The 24,053-nt window shown below is 43.5% G+C and overlaps 1 protein-coding gene across 1 annotated transcript in view; it reads right to left on the reverse strand.

Moving 5' to 3' along the window:
- Positions 1-2,741: 2,741 nt before the first annotated feature.
- Positions 2,742-24,053, reverse strand: part of MBOAT2 (membrane bound glycerophospholipid O-acyltransferase 2) — a 338,336-nt gene continuing 317,024 nt past the window's right edge. Inside the window, exons 12-13 of the mRNA XM_075341088.1 lie at positions 18,634-18,785; positions 2,742-13,654 (exon numbers count right to left, since the gene is read on the reverse strand). Coding sequence (XP_075197203.1) covers positions 13,432-13,654; positions 18,634-18,785 — 375 coding nt within the window. The 3' untranslated portion in view covers positions 2,742-13,431. The remainder of the gene's footprint in view (positions 13,655-18,633; positions 18,786-24,053) is intronic.

A 24,053-nucleotide genomic window follows, 5' to 3' on the forward strand; every position in this document is an offset into this window, starting at 1 on the left:
TACGAGATGAATTATGGCCCACTAATTAGGAAAATTATAGCACAACTAAACGGATGGAAGGGTCTGCCTCTACCACTACTGGCAAGGTGCCACCTGATAAAAATGATGAGCTTTCCTAGACTGTTGTACCCATTCCAGACGATCCCGATATTGCTAAAAATGAGGGACGTAAATAGGCTCAACTCAGCGTATGCGGATTTTATTTGGCGGGGAAGGAAACCTAGAATAAAGTTACGAACATTGATGAAGTCAACGGAGGAAGGAGGTCTTAGTTTCCCGGATGTTCGGGGTTATAACCTGGTGTGTATAATGAGACATGTGTTTGATTGGTTGAGAGGAACGAGCAGGCACTCAGACTATGGCATGGAAGCCAAGTATGCATCACCGTGGGATTTGGCGTCCATTTTACACTCCCCATTGTCCCGGGCGGATGGGCATATAAGGAACTCAATCTTATTCCGAGACACTATGCTAACATGGAAACTGGTAAGAAAGAAATTGGGACTGTCATGGAAAGTATCTAAGTACTTAAATCCCTGGGCATCTCCGAACTTTCCCATGGGACGGGAAAATAAGCTATTTACTAGATGGAAAGAGAAGGGCATCGAGAGAATGAAGGATGTCATGAATGTGGAGGAGAGAAGGTGGCTGACAGGACGGGAAGTGCTTGACAAGTATGAACTTAATAGCTCACATATCATCCAGTATGAACAACTGAAGCATGGAGTATTTGTAGATTTGGGGGAGCTTGGAAAGGAATTGAATAAGAGTTTGATTGATGAGCTTATGGAAAGTGATGTAGCAAGTGTAAATGTTTCCAAAATTTACCGAACATTTCGGGGAATGCTTATATCTGGGGAGGATAACCGTACTCTAACAGCGTGGGGGAAACAATTGAAAGGGCAGGAAGTTGTAGGGGATATATTGAAGGGATGGGTACAGATGCGGAAACATGTTACCAATGAGAGATGGAGAGACACCCAATTTAGAATTTTACACAGGGCTATTATGGGCTTCAACATTCCGGGAAGAGATATGCGGTGTCCTAAATGTCAAAGAGAAAAAACAGATATGCTACATGGACTATGGGAGTGTAAGGAAATTCACAGGTTCTGGAATCAAGTTAGATTATTTGTCCAGGCAACATGGGGAATTTCTGGAAATCTAGAGCTAATGGTGTGGATTTTCCATTCCTTTGAGGGAGGAGTAAGAGGGGGATCGGACATGCCGGGAAAGAAGAAATATACAATAGTACATGACATAGCCATGATAGTCAAACGGTCCATATTAAAGCATTGGATACAAAGGGAGGGACCATCCATAAAAGAGGTCATCGGTGAACTACATAATTTATTGAGGCTGGAGAAAGTGGAAGCGGAAAGGGACAAAGATAGGTTGACACCCAAGTTCTTTGGGAAATGGAGAAACTTCATTGAAAGTCAATTTACTCAGGGAGAAATAAATAATCTGATGACACCTTTTCTACAATCGGAATGGTACCTTCTGAATGATAGCCAGGACAAACTGGGTAAATTGAAAATCACGGAGGGGTGGGTTCCGGAGGAAAGGGAGACGAGACGCTAAGGTAGCAACAAGACGTGCCAGAAAATTTGGAAGTATTCGGGGTTGGCTTAGGGGCTTAATGATTCTAATTGACTTGTATTGCGTCTGTTATTTCTTAGTACTTTTGCCTTGGTTTAATAGAGACCATATCAATCAGATAAACAGTTTAAAATATCAAGTTGGGGCATTGCACCCTATTATGTCACATATTGTCAGACAAATGTTTTTCCTTGTGTAACCTTGAATATCTTGTTATGTTTATAAAAAATTGGAAAATCAATAAAAAGTTTTTTGAAAAAAAAAAAAAAATCCAAAATTTCAACGATTCCATAAAAACGTCATGGCTTGACGCGTTTCGGACAGTAAATGTATTTGTAAAGTCCATAATCATAAGGCTTATGATTAAGGACTTTACTCATACCTTTACTGTCCGAAACGCGTCAAGCCATGACGTTTTTATGGAATCGTTGAAATTTTGGATTTTTTTAATCATCGAACACAGTTTCTACATTTTATATTTCGTTGGATATAGTTTTCTACCCTGGCATCGGTGCTGAGTCCCTCCTTCTCTTTTCTCCTCAACGATCTTACGTACCTGCCTGTCTGGTGGACTACGTGCATCCCATCTAAACTGAGAGAGCACATACACGGGTGAGCTGATATTCTTTTCTCACAATACTTTGATCTGCCCTGCGCAGGACTTCAATGCTGGCTAGTGTGGATCACATAGGAAAAAGGAAGACAAAGATGGCCGAAAGAGGAGGCGCCAGACCGGAGAGCAGAGACACCCATCCGACCAGTCTGCACAGCACCGCCCCTTAGGGGAGTATTATAAAGTGATTTTTACATTCTACACAGCGGCCTGGGCTCTTATATACAGCGTGTTATAATGCTGTATATAAGAGCCCACTGGTGATGGCCGCTGATTATAGTCGCCAAATCTGGTGACAGGTTCCCTTTAAGCTGGACATCATTTTTAGCAATTTTAATAGTGATTGATGAGTTCAGGAGGTGGTGTGGAGAAATGGTTCATAAGTGGAGAAAGCAGCAAAATTCTCCGATAAGATATATTACAAAGGTTGTTATATTCACTGTACCATTGATTTATGCAGTCTAATGAAATGATAGTGACCCCGCTACTTACACAACAAAAAATCATTGATATTTCATATTAAGCACTGTACAAATCTTTATTATGGTTTATAAAAATAATTTTAATTGAATATTTGATGATAGCGCACTGTAAGGATGATACTGCCGGAACATCTAAGCCGTATTTAGCCTTCTACAATCAATGATCTAAACCAGTCATGTAGCATAATATACAACAGATTACTCATTTAAGTCTTTTTTAAGATATATGAAACTCGGAGGAGACGTGAATGAAGAAGAGAAGAGAACATATCGGATGAGTTGAGGAACACTAGGAACCACCTGCGATTCTACAGGAGACAAACAGTTTATTGAATTGATAATTCTATATGAAGATTAGAAAATTGTCATCACAACAGAAGGCTCAAAGAATGGAAAATACATAAAAAAACAGGGCACAAGACTTACTGCGGACACATAGTCTATCCATCTTTAGTCATCTAGTGCACATACAGTTTTAAAAAAAATAATACAAAAAAAAGTTTTGTAAAAATTAAAAATAAAAGGTGGTGCTGTAAAATAAACTGGAGATGCCGTAAAAGATCATTACATTAAAAGCAAAGATAGTTCTGCTGGTACCATTCTAGGGCAAAGAGAGCATGTCCTTCTGGACGTCACGTCGCGTGCTGGAAGCCACTGGAAATCCTTACAAGACTAAATGCATTTCATAGTTTGTCAGTATTCAATAACTTCATGGCCTGCTTACCAAAGAGGGAGACATGGATGCTATGGGGCCCCAGGGCCACTTTGCTACTAGGCGTCAAGAACCTAAGCAAGACTCTCCTCTCCTAGGGAACTGCACTGTTAAGGGCCATTTACACGCTGCGACATTGCTAACGATATATCGTCGGGGTCACGGTGTTTGTGACGCACTTCCGGCGCCGTTAGCGACATCGCAGCGTGTGACAGGCTGGAGCGACCTTAAACGATCGCAAAAGAGACAAAATCGTTGGCAAGTGAGAGGTCGTTAATTTACCAAAAATCGTTGTCTCGTACGTAGCGAGGTTGTTCCTCGTTCCTGCGGCAGCACACATCGCTATGTCTGACACCGCAGGAGCGACAATCATCTCCTTACTCCGTCCACCAGCAATGAGGAAGGAAGGAGGTGGGCGGGATGTTCCTGCTGCTCATCTCCGCCCCTCCTCTGCTATTGGACGGCCGTTTTGTGACGTCGCTATGACGCCGAACGCACCTCCCCCTTGAAGGAGGTATTGTTCGGCGGGCAAAGCGACGTCGCAGAACAGGTATGTGCGTGTGACGCTGCCGTAGCGATAATGTTCGCTACAGTAGCGATCACCACATATCGCACCAATGACGGGGGCGGGTGCTATCGCTCGCGACATTGCTAGCGATGTCGCAGCGTGTAAAGCACCCTTTAGAAAGCAAAAGGGTGAGGAACTGATCCAAGGATCAAAGAAAGGACGAGCATTAAGGTGTAAGACACTGAAAAGTCTCACATTTTTAGCTCTACGTAAAGTTGCGCAAAAATATTTCAACTTTTGGCTTTTTCACTCCAGAGTCGGTCAGGTCTATCAAAATGGGCAACTCTGGGAAAGAAAGGGACGTGGTTTAACTTGTCTATTTCATGAAAAGTTGTGGTATTCCCAACACCCCAAGTCTTACTCCAGTCTCAAACTGGAGTAAGATTTGTGGCGATTTGCATACGGAGGCACATGCCACACTTAAGTTCCCGATTGAGTAAGAGGAGTGCGCGTCTTAGGATACGTCCACACGATCAGTACTTGCAGCATTTTGGATGCAGCGTGTTTTCATGTACAGAGCAGTGGATGGGAATTTATAGATTTATAGAAATCTCATGCCCACTATGCTCCTTTCTCATGCGGAGCGGCTTTCTGAGCTGCAACATATCAATTTATGCTTACGGAGACGCGAGTGTTCTCAGCAGAACACAACGAAAATTCACTGCGTCCAGAATCCTAATCTTTGGGCACTGCACTCTCCACTGGAGAACACTAGCGGTTCTGCAGGAGGGATGACACTGCATCTAGAATGCAGTGTCTTCCTGATTGTGTGGATGTACCCTTAATGAATCAGGCGCCTCTCATTCCACCAAACTCCCTCATCAAGACTGGTATTGAGCCTGGGTTTAAGGCCCTATGTCCTTGGAGGCAGAACGAAGCACCATGCTGCAGGACAATTCTGACCTTTCCTATGAGGCCCCCACATCTGTGCACACCACTGCAATGAATATCTGAGGCCTGTTGACATTAAAGAAGCCCTTGCATATACTTTTTTTTTTTTTGCCTAAACATGGGTATATGTGTATGCAGTGTCATAATATTCTCAATATTCTCACCTAACGAGGTCTTCCCCGGGATCCAGTGCCCCTCTGCTCCTTTTCTGAGTGACATCACTGCTTTGCTCCCCTTCTGAGTGACATCACCGCTCTGCAGTTGCTCCAGATCACACTGCACTCTACACAACCTGGAACTGGCTTTTATAGTATAAAAGTCTATGGAGAATCAGAATAAGGCTCTATACACTTACATTGTAAAGGAGACTTCCGGCTCATGCATAAAGCATAAAGTGAGCTGAATGTCTGAACAGCGGTGACATCACTGAGAAGAGGAGCAGAGCAACACTGTATCCCGGAGAAGACGAGTATATTTACACATACACAATACACTACTTACACATATATACAGAATTAAGCAAAAAAAAAGTTAATGGGGGGGGACTTCTTTAAAATAAGACATTCTTTCCAAAAAGAAATTTCTAATGCTCCATGTATTGAAAAGTAAAAGGATGAAAAATAAAAAAGTTGACATAATCACCAATATTAATACAGTGCCAGATTAGTAAGGGTGGAAAGATTTAATCTCACAATCACAGTTCTGGTCCTTTAAGAAAAATGCAATATATAACATTAACTTGATGAACGCCCTAAAGTATACCAGTGATAGAATGGAAATGATTTTAACCAAATATTAATTTCACTTAGGTCTGGGGTGCATCATTTTCTTTTAATGCTTCCCGTACAATGGGGAGCCCATCAGTCACAAGACACAGTTTCAGGTGGGGAGAGATTGTGTACTGGTGACATACAGCCGCCATACTGTAATGAAAGCTTTTACAATCCACCGCAGAGAACATTCAATCACTCTGAGAGTCAGTGTTACATTTTCGATTGGAGTTTTTTAGCTCTTAAGCTATGTGCCCACGGGACAATGTACCCGCGGACTTTTCTGCAGGTTTGTCCACAGGTTTACCGCAGCTGCTGCCTGGGATTCGAGAAATACCTGCGGAAGTCCGGCCCTCTGTCTCCATAGTGGAAAGGCAGGTATTTCTGTGGCGCACAATATCGCTAGTACCCGTCACACATAATTACCTTCCTCGCGTCGTTGCTGTGGCCGGCGAACAACCTCTTTTTTAAGGGGGAGGTTTGTTCGCCGTCACAGCAACGTCACACAGTTTTCCGCCAATAGAAGCGGAGGGACGGAGAGCAGCCGCATTAACGACACGCCCACCTCGTTGCCAGCAGGACGCAGGTACGGTGTTGTTCGTCGTTCCCGGGGTGTCACACGTAGCGATGTGTGCTGCCTCAGGAACGACGAACAACCTACGTCCTGCACCAGCAACGATATTTGGGAAATGAACGACGTGTCAACAGTCAAGTGAGTACTTTTGATAGTTAACACTCGCTCATAGGTGTCACATGCAATGACGTCGCTAACGGCGCCGGATGTGCGTCACGAATTCAGTGACCCCCGACGACATATCGTTAGCGATATCGTTGCGTGTAAAGCCCCCTTTAGTGTCCAGATATTTTGAATACTAAAGCCTACTTTATGCAAATTTGAAGTCACCAAATAATGGACAATTCAGAAGCTTTGAAGTCTTAAGATATACTTTAATCCTCATGTTTATAAAATTTCTGAGTCGGCTGTCAAGACATGAAAAAAAAAACCTAAAAAAATAATCATAAAGTAAAAGTCGGAGGAATGTAAAATATAACAATGTTTATCAAGAAATAGTCTTCTGGTTGCTGGAGCATTAGGGACGCGATTCTAGTGACAGCAGTTTAGAGATCACTGGATTTTCACTGCCCTGGTATCTGCTCCGATCCTCCATTGTGGCCACGCTTTACATCTGTGCCATGGATCTCAGGGTAGAAGTGACTTCTGGCTGTCACACACGACAGGATCAGATTCCAGGGCAGGGCAGGGTGAATTAAATTGGTCATCGCTACAATTTAATCCTATACAGGGGCTTTCTAAGAATATTGTTGACTTGCCCTTAGGATTAGAGATGATCGGACCTGTTGAAGTTCGGTTTGGCGGGTTCAGTCAGACTTTAGATAAAGTTTGGTTCAGGACCCAGACTTGACCTGAACCCTGATGGAAGTTACTGATTGGACAGTTTGGGTCTCTTCCCACATGCAGATAGCATTTCCGTGAGTGGATGCGTGTTTTTTTAAATTTTTTTTTGGGGGGGTTTGTACACACTACATCCGATCACGCTGTTTTTACCCCCCATGAGAGCCATTCAGACACTGCACGCGGCTCACATTGGCCCAGCACAGAGCGTACCCAAACACAGTGATGCTCACTTGAGTGGTCAGCACCTGAACTCCGAACTCGAAGAATGATTTATTTTTTTGTGAAGTCTGAACTTTTTTAATATGACCCCTGAACTTTACTTTTTGGGTCCGCTCATCTCTACTTAGGATAGATCGTCTATATCAGGTAGGGGGGAGATCCCACTCCTGGTAGCCCTTCAAATCACCTGAGGGTACCAGGGCACTTTACCAGACTGATAGTGATCATATAACCATAAGTGATCTGACTTCTGAAGCCACTCATTGGCTGAAGGATGAGTTCATTGGTGTCGGGGACTGTGAGAGAGGCAGCGCTAGGGTGGGAGCAGATCACAGTGGCTAGTATGGCTTCTTTTTTTTTCCCTTAGCAACATTTTTTGTAATTGGTAAAACAAGAGCATATACCATAACTCTTTTAAGCCAATAAAGTTAGAAACCTTCAAAAGAAACCAGAAAAATGTAACACTGGTCAGTCTCCCACCAATCACAAAGTGCTATCCTGCAGATAGGTGAAAAATGACCATAACCTGTTAGCAAGATCTTAAGGCTGCTTTACACGCAGAGACATCGCAACGATGTGTGCTGGCTCAGGAACGACGAACAACCTACGTCCACAACGAGCAATGACATTTTGAAAATGAACGACATGTCAACGATTAGGTGAATATTTTTGATCGTTAGCGGTGGCTCGTAGGTGTTGCACGCAACGACGTCGCTAACAAAGCCAGATGTGCGTCACGAATTCTGTGACCCCGGCGACATATCCTTTAGGAGCTGAAGTCTGTGGTGCTGGTATCTTCCTCTAGATCTGTGATCTCAAACTATTTATTACTCAGCTATTGGGAAACTACAACTCCCAGCATGTTCTGACAGTCTCTGCTGTCAACTCATGCTCATAAGCAGCTGGTTGCGAAAATTAGTGCCATTTCTGCTGCCCGGGTGTGGTTAAGAGTAGTCGTCTTGAACCAGCTTGAAAGCCTTAGGTTGCAGACCTCTGCTCTAAATCATAGGCTACTATAAAGAAAGACGAAAAAGTCTTTGGTGCACGGACCTAACAAAAAGCATCAAAGATCTCAGCTTCCTAGACTCCAGAGAGTACTTGACAGGACCTTGTTTGAGGTGGGATTTTTCTTGTTGAATATTTTTACCCCATTAGATAAGCAGCATTAAAATTTATTGCAGCCGCTCATCAATTACGGGTACTTTACACACAACGATATCGCTAACGATATATCGTCGGGGTCACGGTGTTCGTGACGCACATCCGGCGCCGTTAGCGATATTGATGTGTGTGACTAAAAGGAGCGACGATCAACGATCGCATAAACGTCAAAAATCGTTGATACGTCGCTCCTTTTCATAATATCGTTAGTGGGGCATGCCGCTGGTTGTTCGTCGTTCTTGCGGCATCACACATCGCTGTGTGTGACACCGCAGGAACGACGAACATCTCCTTACCTGCCTCCACCGGCAATGAGGAAGGAAGGAGGTGGGCGGCATGTTCCGGCCGCTCATCTCCGCCCCTCCTCTGCTAATGGGCGGCCGCTTAGTGACGCCGCTGTGACTCCGAACGCACCTCCCCCTTAAAGGAGGGATTGTTCGGTGTCTCCAGCGATGTCGCTAAGCAGGTATGTGCGTGTGACGCTGCCGTAGCGATATTGTTCGCTACGGCAGCGATCACCCCCATGACGAAACAGCGACGTGGGCGGGTGCTATCGCTAGCGATGTCGCAGCGTGTAAAGCCCCCTTTAGGCCAAAGTGTTGTTTGCCTGACCGTCAAGATATAAGATTAGCCAGCGTTATTATGCTTAATCACACAATAAGAGAATTTCAGCTTAAACTAAATCTGTCAGCCGGATTTAAAACTCAGAACTATTTATATGCACATGTAGCTCTTTCAACGACAAGTCCAACAAAACCTTGACATGGCCAGTCCGTTCCTCCATTACTGGGAAACCAGCATTTTAGTTGATATGTAAATGAGACTGAAGATCTATTTGTAGACCTAAAGCCTCTGTCACTCCAGGTCTAGTCCTGACACGGGTGACAGTCATATGGTTTCTGGCTATAGAAGGTCACAGCATTTGGCTGCGCAAAATGATCCCTGAATTTCTATTGTTCCTGCTGTTCGTATTATTTGTAATAGGTAGCTTTCTTGCTGGATTTTCATCTCTCCCCATTTTGGACCCAGCAGGAGCTTGACTTCCACCCAGCTGCTGATCATCAAGTATTCTCTTGGTGCTTAATTACCCCTTCTTCCCTAAACTAGTGCTGGTGATATTATTCAGTTCATACTAACTCTGGTTGCAAGCAAGTGGCTTCCTCTCATCTGTAGTATTGTTGCTGAAGCTTGCTGAACTCCTGCCTGAGTCATCTGTAGATAAATAGTTCATGCTTTTTCCCCATGTGTCCTCCTTGTGTCCTTTAGTATTTAACGGGGTTGACAAAGAGCTTATCTCACCCATTCCCTATTTAGGGTCCAGCACTAAGGATTCCTAGGCTCAGGTATCTGGCTCAGCGCATAGACGTGGTACCTATCTAGGGTGGTGAGGGACTCCAGGGACCAGTAGTAGGTTTGGACAGGAGTCACCATCTCCCCCTTCCCTAGATGCAGGGGTCCCCGTCCCTTACCTTTCACTGCTTGCTTGGTACTACCCTGTACCTAGTGTAAAAATTTCCCGCCCAGAGCCACCTCCTTCTGCTTGACTGACAGCCTCTATGTTGCTTGATATCAGGTTAAAGAGGAGGCGGTGGTGCTGGATGGGGAATAGAGCTGGAGTGACAGAGGTTTCAGGTCTACAAGTAGCTCTTCAGCTTGATTCTCATATCAATTAAAACCCTCATTTCCCATTAATGGAGGACTGGACTGGACATGTAAAGGTATTGAAGTACAGTACTTTTCGTTGTACATGCGCATATGAATATATAAACACATTCTACATCCAAATAAAATGGTGTAGGGTTTTGAAAAAAAAAGTTGGAGCGTCATGATGACAAAGTGACACATCAAAAGCCGAAGATCAGGGTAGAAAGCGATTGCATGTGATCTACTTTTACTTGTTCCTTTCCATATTTTTGGCTGCACAGGAGAGGCTGATCCATGAGAAAATCTGCATGCAGATGCCCATAGGTGTGCATAGACATAGGCAGAACTTCGACGCTTACTGTGTGCTGTTTCTATATTGATTTCCTCATTTTAAAAAAAGTTTAAAGAGTAGGAAAAGGTATCAAATAAAGTGAGTGATTACCTACTGGTCAAATATCTCGCAGCTCCAGTGCTCCCAGCAGGTGGCGACAGCTCACCCAATATTCACATCACCATTACAGCCAATCATTGCATATATTACACACGGCCAATGATCGGCTGCAGCGGTCACGTGAATAATGGATGAGACTATATCACTGCAGGACCAATAAAGGCCATTGGAGCCGCGGCATCGGATTACTGAGGGATTCTGGCTTTATTCAATAATATTTTCTGCTCATGTCCTGCTGTTCTAGAATCCCCATCACATTTTATTTGTGGTATCTTGATATATTCCAGCCAGAGTCTGAAAATATACTTTTTTTTCGCCTTGGCTCTATGGTTACTTGGTAAATCAGCGGCATTCCCTGCATGCGAGCTAAACGTAACCACAAAACATGATAAGAACAGTTCCATGTACCCGATAAAACTAAATTCATTCAGTAAAGGTCACATTCGGAAAAGACTGAGCATACGGTCATTCATTTTTCTGCCGCATCTTCTCCCCTTCATACGATACAAAACCGTCTGACACATCTTGGCTCATTGTCATTACTACCGCGGTTTTATACTCTAAGGTTGGAATCGCTTGAGGAGGAAAATCTAAATTTTAGCAGGGGGTTCACTTTTTATGCAGAAGATATCAATATATCAATTCTAAAATAATATTCTATAGTGCACAATTGCTTCACAAGGGGGTTGTCTTGGATAAATCTTTATTTTGGCAGAGAAAGTAAGAAATTCAGCTATACTCACCCTCTGCAGGTCCAGCGCTGCCTCTCTGCTGCTGCCCTGGTCTTTGTTGACAGGCTGCAGCAGTGGTATCATGACTACAGCATATGTGAATGCTGTAGCCAATCGCTGGGCTTAATGGCAATGCCAACAGAGACAAAATAATCTGCTGAGTAGAGATGAGCAGACCCGTAGAAGTTCAGTTCGGCAGGTATAGCCGGACTTTAGATAAAGTTCGGTTCTGGACCTGGACTTGATCTGTACCCCAATGGAAGTCACTAATTGGGCAGTTTAGGTCTCCACCCACATGCAGCAAACCATAAACAGATCACTTCCAGGGGCGGATGGGTTGGATTTTTTCTTTTCTTTTTTTTTGTTTGGTGTTACCCCCAGTTCAAGACGATCAAACCCCATTAACGGCTCGCACTGAGCTGGGCACTGAGCATAACTGTCACAATTGTCACTGTGCGTCTTGTGACTAGGGACAGACTCCGGGCTAGACCATGCACACTTAAATGTTGTTTTTTCCTTTGGGCAGATGGGGTGTTAACTTCTTATCTGGTGTAGCTGCAGACTTACTCAGCTGTCTGCTGTTAATCATTTCCCCCTGGATTTAAGCCCTCTGCTTCTTGGACACCTTGCTGGTTATTCAATTCATTTTGGAGCTAGCCTGGAGCAATGAGGACGTTCTGTTGTTGTCTGCTGTGGTTTGTGGATTGTAATCTATTTTTGTGTTTACCGCCTTTCCCTTGTTACCCCTACCCACACACCTTTGGTTGTTCCCTTGTGTAGTTTTTGGTGTGCATGAGTTTTTATTTACCCCTGTCTGTTGTTCCTTGTTTGTGGGGTTTTTAAGATCTCTGTCCCGGTCAGTCCCTTGGGTGGTGGGGACTGTGTCATCAGGGCCAGGTCAGGAGTCAGGGCCAAGTTGGGGGTTCGGACCTCCCTACCTTCAAGGGTACCTTCAAGGGTACCTAAGCATTAGAGTCTGCTTAGGTTATCCTGTGTTCTCTGGGCATCCGTCACACACCCCCTTGACAATATCCGAGCACTGCAATGCTCACAAGAGTGGTTTGCATATGTAAAGCACCCGAACTCCAAACCCAAACTCTGTTTTTTGGGTAAAGTCTGTGTTTGGTATGAACACCTAACCTCGAGTTTGCTCATCTTTCCTGCTGATTCTATCGATTAGCGCAACGCCTTTGTGCGCTGTATTCGTGATATCAGCACTTCAGTCTGTCAACGTGGACCAGGGCAGCGTTAGTGAGGCAGTGCTGGACCTGGGAAGGTGAGCTGTTATTTTTTTATGAGGAAAAAGAAACATTAAACCCAGAAAACTCTTTTAAAAATCTTATGGGCAAAAAAAAAGGATTGCTTCTTTTGGACAATTTTGGTAAAAGAGACTAAATGATTGAACTGCTTTGCACATTAAGTCCACACACGTCTTCAAAACAACTGGACAGATATTTTATGGACACATAAAGAGACAGAAGAAGTAGGTAATCTAGAATTTGCACTTCTACTCCGGTTATACTATGATGTTAGGACAGAGTGGCACGGCGCTGGGATCCTGCAGCGACAACCCTAGAAATGCGATCTTCAGAGCCACCCCGCACGTTTGCCCTGACAGCAGCCTCATCTCATGGCTGGGATGTTTTCGACAAGAAAAGTTGCCCCGACTTTGCTTCAGGTTGGAGTTGTAAATGCGATTAATATGATTTTATTAGAATACTGCTTTATTACTACCCTTCTTGGCAGCACCATGAACAGGACGATTGCTCGTACCCAAGCCCCCAACACATCTGTGATTTCATTCGGTAGAGCGATAGAGAGACAGAGGGATTAAGGCAAAGGGTTCGGAAACGTTTTCTGGATCTCTGCTATTTGTGCCCAAATTGTTAACCCCTGCAATGCCTGGAGACATCATACGTTCATTAAAGGAACATACACATAACATGGTCCTAAGAGCGTATGTTACAAGTCCTGAGTGCCCATTATAAAATAATGGAAATATTGTAAGGCTAGGCCCACATGGCATGGCATTGTGGGGTCAACGAGCTTCCCTTGCAGTGCTATCCTTACATATGTTTTTGTAATACCATCTTGTCCTGTGCACAATTCACAAACCGATCAGAGGTTCTTAAAATGGAATTGTAAAAACATATAAAATATTGTCTGTGGGTCATTGCGGAGCGCTGGGGCGCCTCCAGGCTGTCTCTTCCCGCTGACTGCTGTTATTGTTTGTGGTCGCATGGCTGTTGTGTTCAGAATTGTTTTCTTCTTTATTCACTTTGTCCAGCGGAGGAGCAATGGATTCCTTTTCAGTTCTTTCCTTTTTCCTTGCCCGTGCCGGCAAGATTAACAGCACCAATATGCAGAAGAAGTGTAGGCAGTAGTACCAGGAGCTTAAAGAAACAACATGTTCAGAGTTAGAATAGTGCAACTAACATACCAAATATATTTCATAAAGTTTTAATACCAAAGGGTAATTCCTGACTTGGATATTGTCTGATAATGTTTTTGGGGAAAAAAAAAAAAAAAAAAAGCAGTTTTGCTTTGCAGTTTACTACTTATTCAATTTTTCAGCCGTTCTTGAGATGTTTACACTTCGTTGCCAAGGTGACCGACCACAGCTGCATTCTAGTTTGTAAGCACTGCACTGAAGATGGATGGACAGGTATCAGGGCAATAAAGCAATCTTGGCCAGCTTCAAAGCAATGCTCACAAAGCATCAAGTTCTGATATCCAACACTGGCGGTCATTCTTCAGGCAACAAGCTGTAAACAAAAGAAAAGTGTTAATATTATGCATATACATGCAATCTTAATTAAGCCCGGTTTGGTATGGTCATTTGTAAACTATATAAGGCTAAGGGGTACTTTGCACGCTGCGACATCGCAAGCAGATGTTGCGATGTCGAGCGAGATAGTCCCCGCCCCCGTCGCAGCAGCGATATCTTGCTGCCGTAGCGAACATTATCGCTACGGCAGCTTCACATGCACTCACCTGCCCTGCAACGTCGCTCTAGCCGGCGACCCGCCTCCTTCCTAAGTGGGTGGGTCATGCAGCGTCACACGGCAGGCGGCCAATAGAAGCGGTGGGGCGGAGATGAGCGGGACGTAAACATCCCGCCCACCTCCTTCCTTCCTCATTGCAGCCGGGACGCAGGTAGGAGATGTTCCTCGCTCCAGTGGCTTCACACGCAGCGATGTGTGCTACCTGCTGGAACAAGGAACAACATAGTACCGTCACTACTGCAAAATTATGGAAATGTCGGACCCTACACCGATCATACGATAACGACGCTTTTGCGCTCGTTAATCGTATGTAAAAGGATTTACATACTGCGATGTCCACAGAGTCGCCGGATGTGCGTCACTTTCAATTTGACCCCACCGACATCGCACCTGCGATGTGGCAACGTGCAAAGTACCCCTAAGTTCGCATGTCCTGTAATCATCCGGTAGAACGGATCGTACAGAGATCCGTTGGCAAAATGATGTCTCCTGGATCCGTTTTTTAACATGAGAGTGTATGGAGAAGGAATCCGTTTAACAGATTACTATGTATCGTCTATTTGAAATGGATCCTGTAAGAAAGAAACAGAACCTTTACAAAAGCAAGAATAAACGGATGACAAAATAGCAATCAGTTAGCTGATCCGTCCTCCATAGACTCCAATGTTAAAAAAACGAATCCGGAAGACATCAGTTAATTAACAACGAACAAAAAAAGTTGTGTTTGCAGAACTTTTTTTCCCAACGGATCTCTACAGTTTTCGTTCTAACGAATGATACCCAGAATGTTATACATGTCATCTGGGTCCCACAGGTTCTAAACTAAAGGGAAGTTTACTTTTGACAGAGGATACAGAATCAGCACCATTGCGGGTTTTGCAACGTTTACTTGGTTCCATTTGTTTCTTACTCAGTGTTGAAATCAGTCGGCTGCAACATGGAAACTAATGTCAAGCAGGCTAGCTGCTGGTGATGCATATTTCTTTAATTTCACTTTACTAGGGGTCCACATTCTAGGTCTATCAATATTACAAAAATTCACTTTAAAAGGGTATTCTCAAGTTCAGAGCAATGCAGCCTCCTTAAGGAGGTGTTACACGCAGCGATATCACTAGTGAAAGCACCCACCCCCGTCGTTTGTGCGTCACGGGCAAATTGCTGCCCGTGGCGCACAAAATCGTTAGGAGCCATCACACGGACTTACCTGCCTAGCGACGTCGCTGTTGCCGGTGAACCGCCTCCTTTCTAGGGGGCGGTTCGTGCGGCGTCACAGCAGCATCACTAAGCGGCCGCCCAATAGAAGTGGAGGGGCGGAGATGAGCGGGACGTAACATCCCGGCCACCTCCTTCCTTCCACATTGTCGGCGGCCGCAGGTAAGCTGCAGTTCGTTGTTAATGAGGTGTCACACTTAGCGATGTGTGCTGCCTCGGAAACGACGAACAACCTGCGTGCTCAACAATCACCGATTGTTTAAAAATGAACGACGTGTCAACGATGGACGATAAGGTGAGTATTTTCCATCGTTAACACTCGCTCGGAGCTGTCACACGCAACGACGTCGCTAACGATGCCGGATGTGCGTCACGGAATCCGTGACCCCAGCGATATATCGTTAGATACGTCGTTGCGTGTAACGGGGCCTTTAGAGTTTCCTCACTTCTTGGTTTTTAGCAGGGTGGACTCTCCTCCTTGAGAGACAGCTCTGGCGAATAGAACTGTAGTATTAGTAGAACTATAAATCCCAGCACAAGTTCTGTTGTAACACATTCAGCTCTCAGTAGTTTGTCCTGATGAGTCTACATCGCTATCACTGTATTTACACGTAGCAATAACAAGCCCTTTGGAGAAGTACACAGCTCCTGACAATGAGAGCAGAGAGCCATGATAAGTAGACCTGTCGTGAAAGCTGCATGGCTGGTGATTTATAACTGCAATTCTTCAAAAGATGAGAGGGAGAGGGAGGGCAGTGAGCAGCTAACTGCTATATATAAATAAATGGGTTGGCTAGAGCTGACTGGAATGTTAAGAGTTAACCCTCTCCTGGAATGTAACTACTGCATACTCTCACCAGGCACCAGAGGCTTGGCTCCATGGAAAAGAGCTGTACACTATAAAAGAAAAAGGGAACTATTCATCAAGACTGGCAAAGTGAATACTATTTAATGAATTTGGCACCTTTTCGGAGAGAGTGTGCCTCTATGCGCTTCATCAGAAATGATATTCCAGTCATTTCTGGCAAAGACAAAACTTATCACTTTTCATGAATTTGTTATCCCAAAAATAGAGTCCTGTTCCTCTGCAACGCCACAACAAGGTAAAAGAAGCATTAACTGTTTTGTTTGTTTAATAGACTGCTATTTACACCAAATCCCACCACAAGTGCAGTCGAACAATCGTTCATGTGTTTTCAACTGCTGAAGTGGAGGAAGGCGCTGCCGGAATCGTTTTTTGGCAATGACGCATTTCCACCGAAAACTAATGGATTGAGCGTTGAAAATCCAACTGCCCAATTCTTTTCGCCTTAGATTCAGCTGGCCCCCAAAACATAGCAGATGGTTGGCTGGTCCATTGAAATTGGTGGGTTTGGCCAAGTTTAATCTTAAAAGAGGTTTTCCACTACTAATGTGACCTCCTTTCATTTGTCTGAACTATTCCAAACTAACTCTTTCAATCATATAATCATAGAATAGTAGAGTTGGAAGGGACCTCAAGGGCCATCGGGTCCAACCCCCTGCAAGTGCAGGTTTTTTTTAAATCATCCCAGCTATATGTTTATCTAGCTTCCACTTGAAGATTTCCATTGATGGAGAGCTCACTACCTCCCGTGGTCGCCTATTCCACTCCCTGACTGCCCTCACTGTCAGAACGTTTTTCCTAATGTCTAATCTGAATCTCCTTCCTTTTAGTTTCATCCCATTGCTTCTTGTACTTTCTTGTGCTAATGAGAATAGAGTAGTTCCCTCTGCACTGTGACTGCCTTTCAGATATTCGTAGACCGCTATTAAGTCTCCTCTCAGCCTTCTCTTTTGCATACTAAACATTCTTAGTTCTTTTAGCCGTTCTTCATATGACATGGTTTGCAGACCTTCTACCATCTTCGTTGCTTTTCTCTGGACTTGCTCATATATATCGATGTCTTTCTTGAATTGGGGCACCCAGAACTGTACACAGTAATTTAGGTGTGGGCTGACCGTGGCAGAGTATAGGGGAATAATTACCTCTCTTGATCTAGATTCAATGCTTGTCTTGATACATCCCAGAATTTTTTTCTTTTTAGCTGCAGCTCCGCATTGTTGGCTCACGTTGAATCTGGGATCTACTATTATGCCTAAGTCCTTTTCTCCAGTATAATCACCTAGTTCTATTCCTCCCATACTATATATGTTTTTTACATTTCCTTTACCTAGATGTAGGATTTTATATTTGTCCCTGTTAAACACCATTCTGTTCTCCACTGCCAATTGGTCAAGTGTGTCTAGATCCTTCTGAATACAATCTCTTTCCTATATACTTCTGCTACCTACTTTCTTCTATATGCTAATCTATCTATGGCTCTAATATGCCTATGGTGATGTTCTGGTTTTGATCCTTCCAGTCTGGAGACCGGAATCAGACAAACTGCGCGGTGCTCTTCACTGGTGGGGGTGAGGCGTCCTCTCTGTGAGTGACAGCAGTCTCAGATCACACACTCTTTTCTCAGCCCGCTTTACAGTGCGGTGCTTTCTTGTGAAAAGCGCTGGAATGTGAAGATCGTGCAATGTGATATACGTACTATCTAATGATAGGCACATGGCAGAGCTTGTCTCATGAAAGCACCCCTCTTTAAAGCAGGCTGACAGGAGAGTGAAGTGTGATCTGGGGCATGCATCAGGCTGCTGTTACTCACAAAGAAGACACCTCACCTCCACTAGTGACATGCCCTGCTCAGTTTGTCCAATTCCAGTCTCCAGACTGGAAGGATCAAAGCCAGATCATCAATATAGGAATATAGGAGCAGCAGAGAGATCACACAGAGATTACAGGAGTAGTGTAGGTACCAGAAGTATATTAGGAAAGTGTTAGTTAGGAAAAGTTAGGACAAAGGAAAAGTAGTTACATTAGTTGTGGATAATGCCTTTAAGAGTATGACAGTTTTTAGGTGAAAATCTGTGCTTGAATGTCCTGAGAGGTTAGTCCAGAGCTGCACATTTGGATTGATAGCTTTTCTAGCCTACCATCCCTAATTGTGGTGACTATTTTGTAAAAATACTTAGCGTTTTTTATTGTGTGAAGATCATTTTTCTAAAGTATATATATTTTGTAAATACTTCATTTTTGCATTATATGGACCTGTTATTGAAAATTGTACGTTAATATTCTGACTTACCTGTAAAACTGTAGTGATGGCTTTACTGATAAGAGCACAAACGGTGCCACTGTGTAACTAATCGCCACTTGTGTTGCTATCCACGTCATCACGTCATATATTGATTTCAGTTCTGGAGAGTGAAGAAAGTGATGTCGAACGTTGTTTCTTATCTGAAAATGAAATATTGATTCGTTTTTTCAGGGGGATGGTCATATAATTGTATGGTAATACTCAATAAACACGTCGTAAAGGGTTATTCACAACAATTTAATAGGGGTTCATAAACATTTTATAAAAATATATATTCTGGTTAAAATGATCTCCACTCAAGGGGCCCAGCGATATGTAGTAAGATAGAAAAAAAATTTCCAGCAACCGATCTTCTAAAAATCCAGATCCTTTATTTTCAAAATTTTAATATCACAGGGATGGTAGTACAACAATACCAGACAGCCATGGTGTAAAAAAAAAAAAGACGTGTTTTGGACGATTTAGTCCTTAATTTTGTTTGAAGCAATGATAAAAAACAGACGCGTTTCGGATGATTTAGTCCTTAATCATTGTTTGAAACAATGATTAAGGACTAAATCTTCCGAAACGCGTCTGTTTTTTGACACCATGGCTGTCTGGTATTGTTGTACTACCATCCCTGTGATTTTAAAATTTTGAAAATAAAGGATCTGAATTTTTAGAAGATCGGTTGCTGGAAATTTTTTCTATCTTACTACATATCTCTGTTTGGCATTGCAGCATCCGAGCAATAGATCTTCAAAGGGGTAAGGTCAGCTGAAAGATTCTCTCTTTTTATCAAGGTTGACCAGCCACCACAGCAATGGCTGGACATGTGCCGCGCTTACAAGCTCTTTCCTAGTGAGTTTGAACGTGCTCTGCTGAGGCTTGTTGGGTTTATTGGTGTGCGCTCAAGCTCCTAATCTCAGACACCTGTTTTCAGCCCCACTGAACTTCCCAATCTGCAGAGGAAAACAGCCTCACATGGCCGTGGTGCTCTGTGGTACGCTCTTTATATCCGGCCACTGCCAGAGCTGATCGGTGAGGATGCCAAGTGTCAGACCAATCTGGTATGGATAACCAAATCCTATGCATGGGTCATTAATATTATTGTAGTAAGAAACGAAAATTAATATTCTTATTCACTGGCACCAAACAAAAAACTTGAAAATAACAGGAGATAGAAACACAGGGTGTAATAGAAAGCTTAATCTCTTATGCATGTCTCTATAATTGGAGAACTGCTTTAAGTAACAAAAAGCCATGGTTTGACTGGCCCATCACAGTACCAAAGAACTCTCTAAATGGACCAGACTTACAAAGACATGACCCAGAGGTCCAGAAAACAACTAATTTGAAGATGACTCACTTGAACTTAAAGGGGTTTTCCCATGAACAAAGTTCATTTTAAAGTTGATTTTAATTCAATAGATCTTGGAATAATAATAATTTCTACAATTGGATGTGTTTTAAATTTTTTTTCCTGTGCTGAGATAATCTTATATATGTGTCCCTGCTATGTGCTGTGTAATGGCCGTGTCTGACCGTACAGGGACATGGTCTGATCACACCACATCTCCTAGGCTGGAGAGAACGCAAAAGAGTATACGGATAGCACAGCATGGGATCACAGCTTATTCTTTTTGTGAGGTAAAACATTTCCCTGCCTGTTTTTAAAAAATGTTTTACCTCACAGGAAGTATAATTTGGGGTCCTATGCTGTAATGTCTGTATACTCTTTTACATCATTCCCTGCTCAGGAGATGTGGTATGATCAGATCTGTACGGTCTGACACAGATATTACACAGTATATCACAGGGACACATATATCAGATTATATCAGCACAGGAACATTTTTTTTTTTAAAACACATCCAATTGTGGAAATTATTATTATTCCAAGATTTATTGATTAAAATCAACTTTAAAATGAACATTGTTCGTTACAAAACCCCTTTAAGGTCCATTAACACGGCATAGTTACCCATTTCACAATAATCCTGCAGTCTAATCGAATCAATCACCCAACAAATGAGAAAAACGCTTGTTCGTTAGGTGAAATGATCTTTTGGTTTGCACATCATCATTCTCGGTAACGGATCGACTGGTTTAAAGAGGTCCTGTGCGCACTGAGCAACCTATTACAAATCGTTTTGAGTGCATCTGAGGTCGGGTCGGCCCATGTAAGGAGGCTACTAAACAACCACCAAAGATGGTAGTGGTCGGTGGCTGTTTAACGCTACGCATTGCGCTGTGTAAATGGACCCTTCGCATATCTTGAGACCTCATATATTGTTATATAAGAGAACTGGAGATGGCGAATTAACATTTTTATCTTTCCTTAGTACAGATGACAAATTAATAGTCTTTATCTGACCTCTTGTGCCACTAATCTGACTCTGCACTTCTGAACCTATTACCTTGCAATGCAGAGGTGTACAAGGTGAGAGGCTGTCAGGCTTATCTTAATTCTACAATTCTCAAGGGTACAATTAACTTTATCTGTAGGCAAATGCCTATGAAAAGGCCACCTGAAGTTGCTTTGGGCAGCAGAATATGTGTTTTTCTGATGCAGGTCTGTTTTTTGCATCAGGAAATAAAATAATCAAATAATACATCTGTGCTTTGAATTAATAATACCAACATACAGTGTCAACATGACCGGGACACTTTCCATTATCCAGAGTGGAGAGTTACAGCATACTTGCAGCAAGTACTGCGTTTCCGAGAAAATAAGACACTGCCATATATAGTTTTTTGCTCTTATTCTCATGGAAACACAGTTGGGGCAAAGTTTACCCCCCAAAAATGCAGACCCCCCCTTCCCAGGAGAATCATACTTACCAGAACTCGGGCGTCTTTGTCACTCCCAGGTCCTCCTGCGATCTTCGGTGAACGCTGCCAGCAGGTATGCTCCATATGGTCCTCTCCTGTTTCTGACCAACACTCCCATAAATCAGATCGCGCACACACAGATGTACCGCCCCGCGCTCGGCCGCAGCTGAGCCGCTTGAATCCGGGCTCGTTGGTGGGTGGCTCGAGCACTTCCGGACCCGGGGTCACTTTGCTCTGAAAGGATGGCCAGAGCCGAGTTTGAGTTCGTGATGTAGACACCACACACACAAATCAGATTGTGCACACAATCACACATCAGATCGCGCACCCACACACATCAGATTGCACACAAAATTGCACACACACTCACCCCATCCAGCGATACTGATTGCTTCTGGCCGGCAGGGGAACAAGGGACACTGTGCAGTGGAGCACGAAGACCTGCGATGGAATGCATTAATGCATTCCACCTCAGGTCCTCCATGTGCTTCACTACAGGTCCTCGTGGTCCACTGCACTGCGTGCCAGGTTCCCTTGCCAGCCAGAAGCAATTGGTATCGCTGGATGTGGTGTGTGTGTGTGTGTGTGTGTGTGTGTGTGTGTGATCTGATGTGTGACTGTGTGTGCGATCTGATGTGTGTGGGTGTGCGTTCCACTGCAGGTCCTCCCGTTCGGCACCTCATGAGTATGATTGCGGAGTCTTCCGTCTTCTTTTTTTAGGGGCGTCTGCTTTCTACAATGAAGTATCCTGCAGTATTCTGTAACTTTTTTAGCTGAATGGATACCTCATTATTGAATCGCGACTAGGGCTTATGCCGAAAATGCTAAAAATCTACTAAAAATTCCTGCTAGGGCTTATTTTTGGGGTAGGTATTATTTTTGGGGAAACACAGTATGTATAACAATGGGGTATGTGTAATAATAGGTTACTCCTCCAGAAAATCGTTAAAGATTCTAGATAGTGATGAATAGATCACTTCATATGAGTCCGGTTCATGGTCCAGGCCAGCAGTCTCTGACTGTGGACAGAAGCTGTGAGAATTTCCTTACCTTCCCGAATCCCAGGCTTTGCTTATGATTAGCCGGGCTGCCGAGATGTCACCTGTCCTCCACATAGACGTTGTCACGCCAGACTGACAAATCCCATGCCGCACTGTTAAACCCGGAAGCTCAGGAAATTGGAGCAGCTTCAGTCCAAAGCCAGAAAGCACTGACTTAGACTGATGACCGGGGTGACGTGAAGTGATCTCCTCATCTAAAGTTCCAGGTGCTAGGCGCCTGTGGACTGGCTCAGCATCGTACATATATAAGGCAAGTGTTTTGCCACATTTGTAACACTAAACTTCAGATCCGACTTTAAAGAAGGCAATTAAGTAATTTTATTATAAAGGTGCAATACAGCAAGCCATATACATGCAATAACTGACCACTATCTCCCCCCCCCCCCACACACACACACACACACGTATTCTTCACTGTGCCTAGTGTTCATGTGCTTTTAATCGAAAAAAGAATCATAGAATGGTAGAGTTGGAAGGGACCTCCTGGGTCATCTAATCCAACCCCCTGCTCAATGCAGGATTCACTAAATCATCCCAGACAGATGTCCGTCCAACCTCTTTTTAAAGACTTCCATTGAAGGAGAACTCACCACCTCTCGTGGCCGCCTGTTCCACTCGTTGATCACCCTCACTGTCAAAAAGTTTTTTCTAATATCTAATCTGTGTCTCCTCCCCATCAGTTTCATCCCATTGCTTCTAGTTTTTCCTTGTGAAAATGAGAATAAAACTGATCCCTCTACAGTGTGACAGCCTTTAAGATATTTGTAGACAGCTATTAAGTCTCCTCTCAGCCTTCTCTTTTGCAAGCTAAACAATCCTAAATCTTGTAACCGTTCCTCATAGGACATGGTTTGCAGACCAGTCACCATTCTGGTCACTCTTCTCTGAACTTGCTCCAGTTTGTTGATGTCTTTTTTAAAATGTGGTGCCCAGAACTGAACACAATATTCCAGATGAGGTCTAACCAAAGAGGAGTAAAGGGGGATAATGACTTCACGTGATCTAGCCTGTATGCTTCTGTTAATACATCCTAGAATGGTGTTTGCCTTTTTTGCTGCTGCGTCACATTGTTGACTCATGTTCAGTCTGTGATCTATTAGTATACCCAAGTCTTTTTCACACATGCTTTTGGATAGCTCTATTCCTCCCATGCTGTATATGCTCATTTCATTATTCTTACCAAGATGTATGACTTTGCATTTCTCCCTGTTAAAAACCATTCTATTAGTTGCTGCCCACTGTTCCAGCTTGTTCAGATCTTATTGAACCCTCTCTCTCTCTTCTCTAGTATTAGAGAAAAAAGACATTTCATTCAAAACTGTCCCACAATTAGAAGCCCCAACTTGATAATTCAAGGTGGCCTAGCATGTAACTATGTAGTAATAACTCTTGGCCAAATGAGTAATCAGCTAATAGTTATTGCAAGTTTATTGCCCTCCTAATTCAATCAGTGCCATTATGGCTTTGCCTTTACTTTACAATGCAAAATTGCGCTGACAGGTTCTCTTTGAGCAGCAAAAAAAGAATGGCTAA

This window comes from Anomaloglossus baeobatrachus, chromosome 3 (assembly GCF_048569485.1).
Source record: "Anomaloglossus baeobatrachus isolate aAnoBae1 chromosome 3, aAnoBae1.hap1, whole genome shotgun sequence".
Classification (NCBI taxonomy): Eukaryota; Metazoa; Chordata; class Amphibia; order Anura; family Aromobatidae; genus Anomaloglossus; species Anomaloglossus baeobatrachus.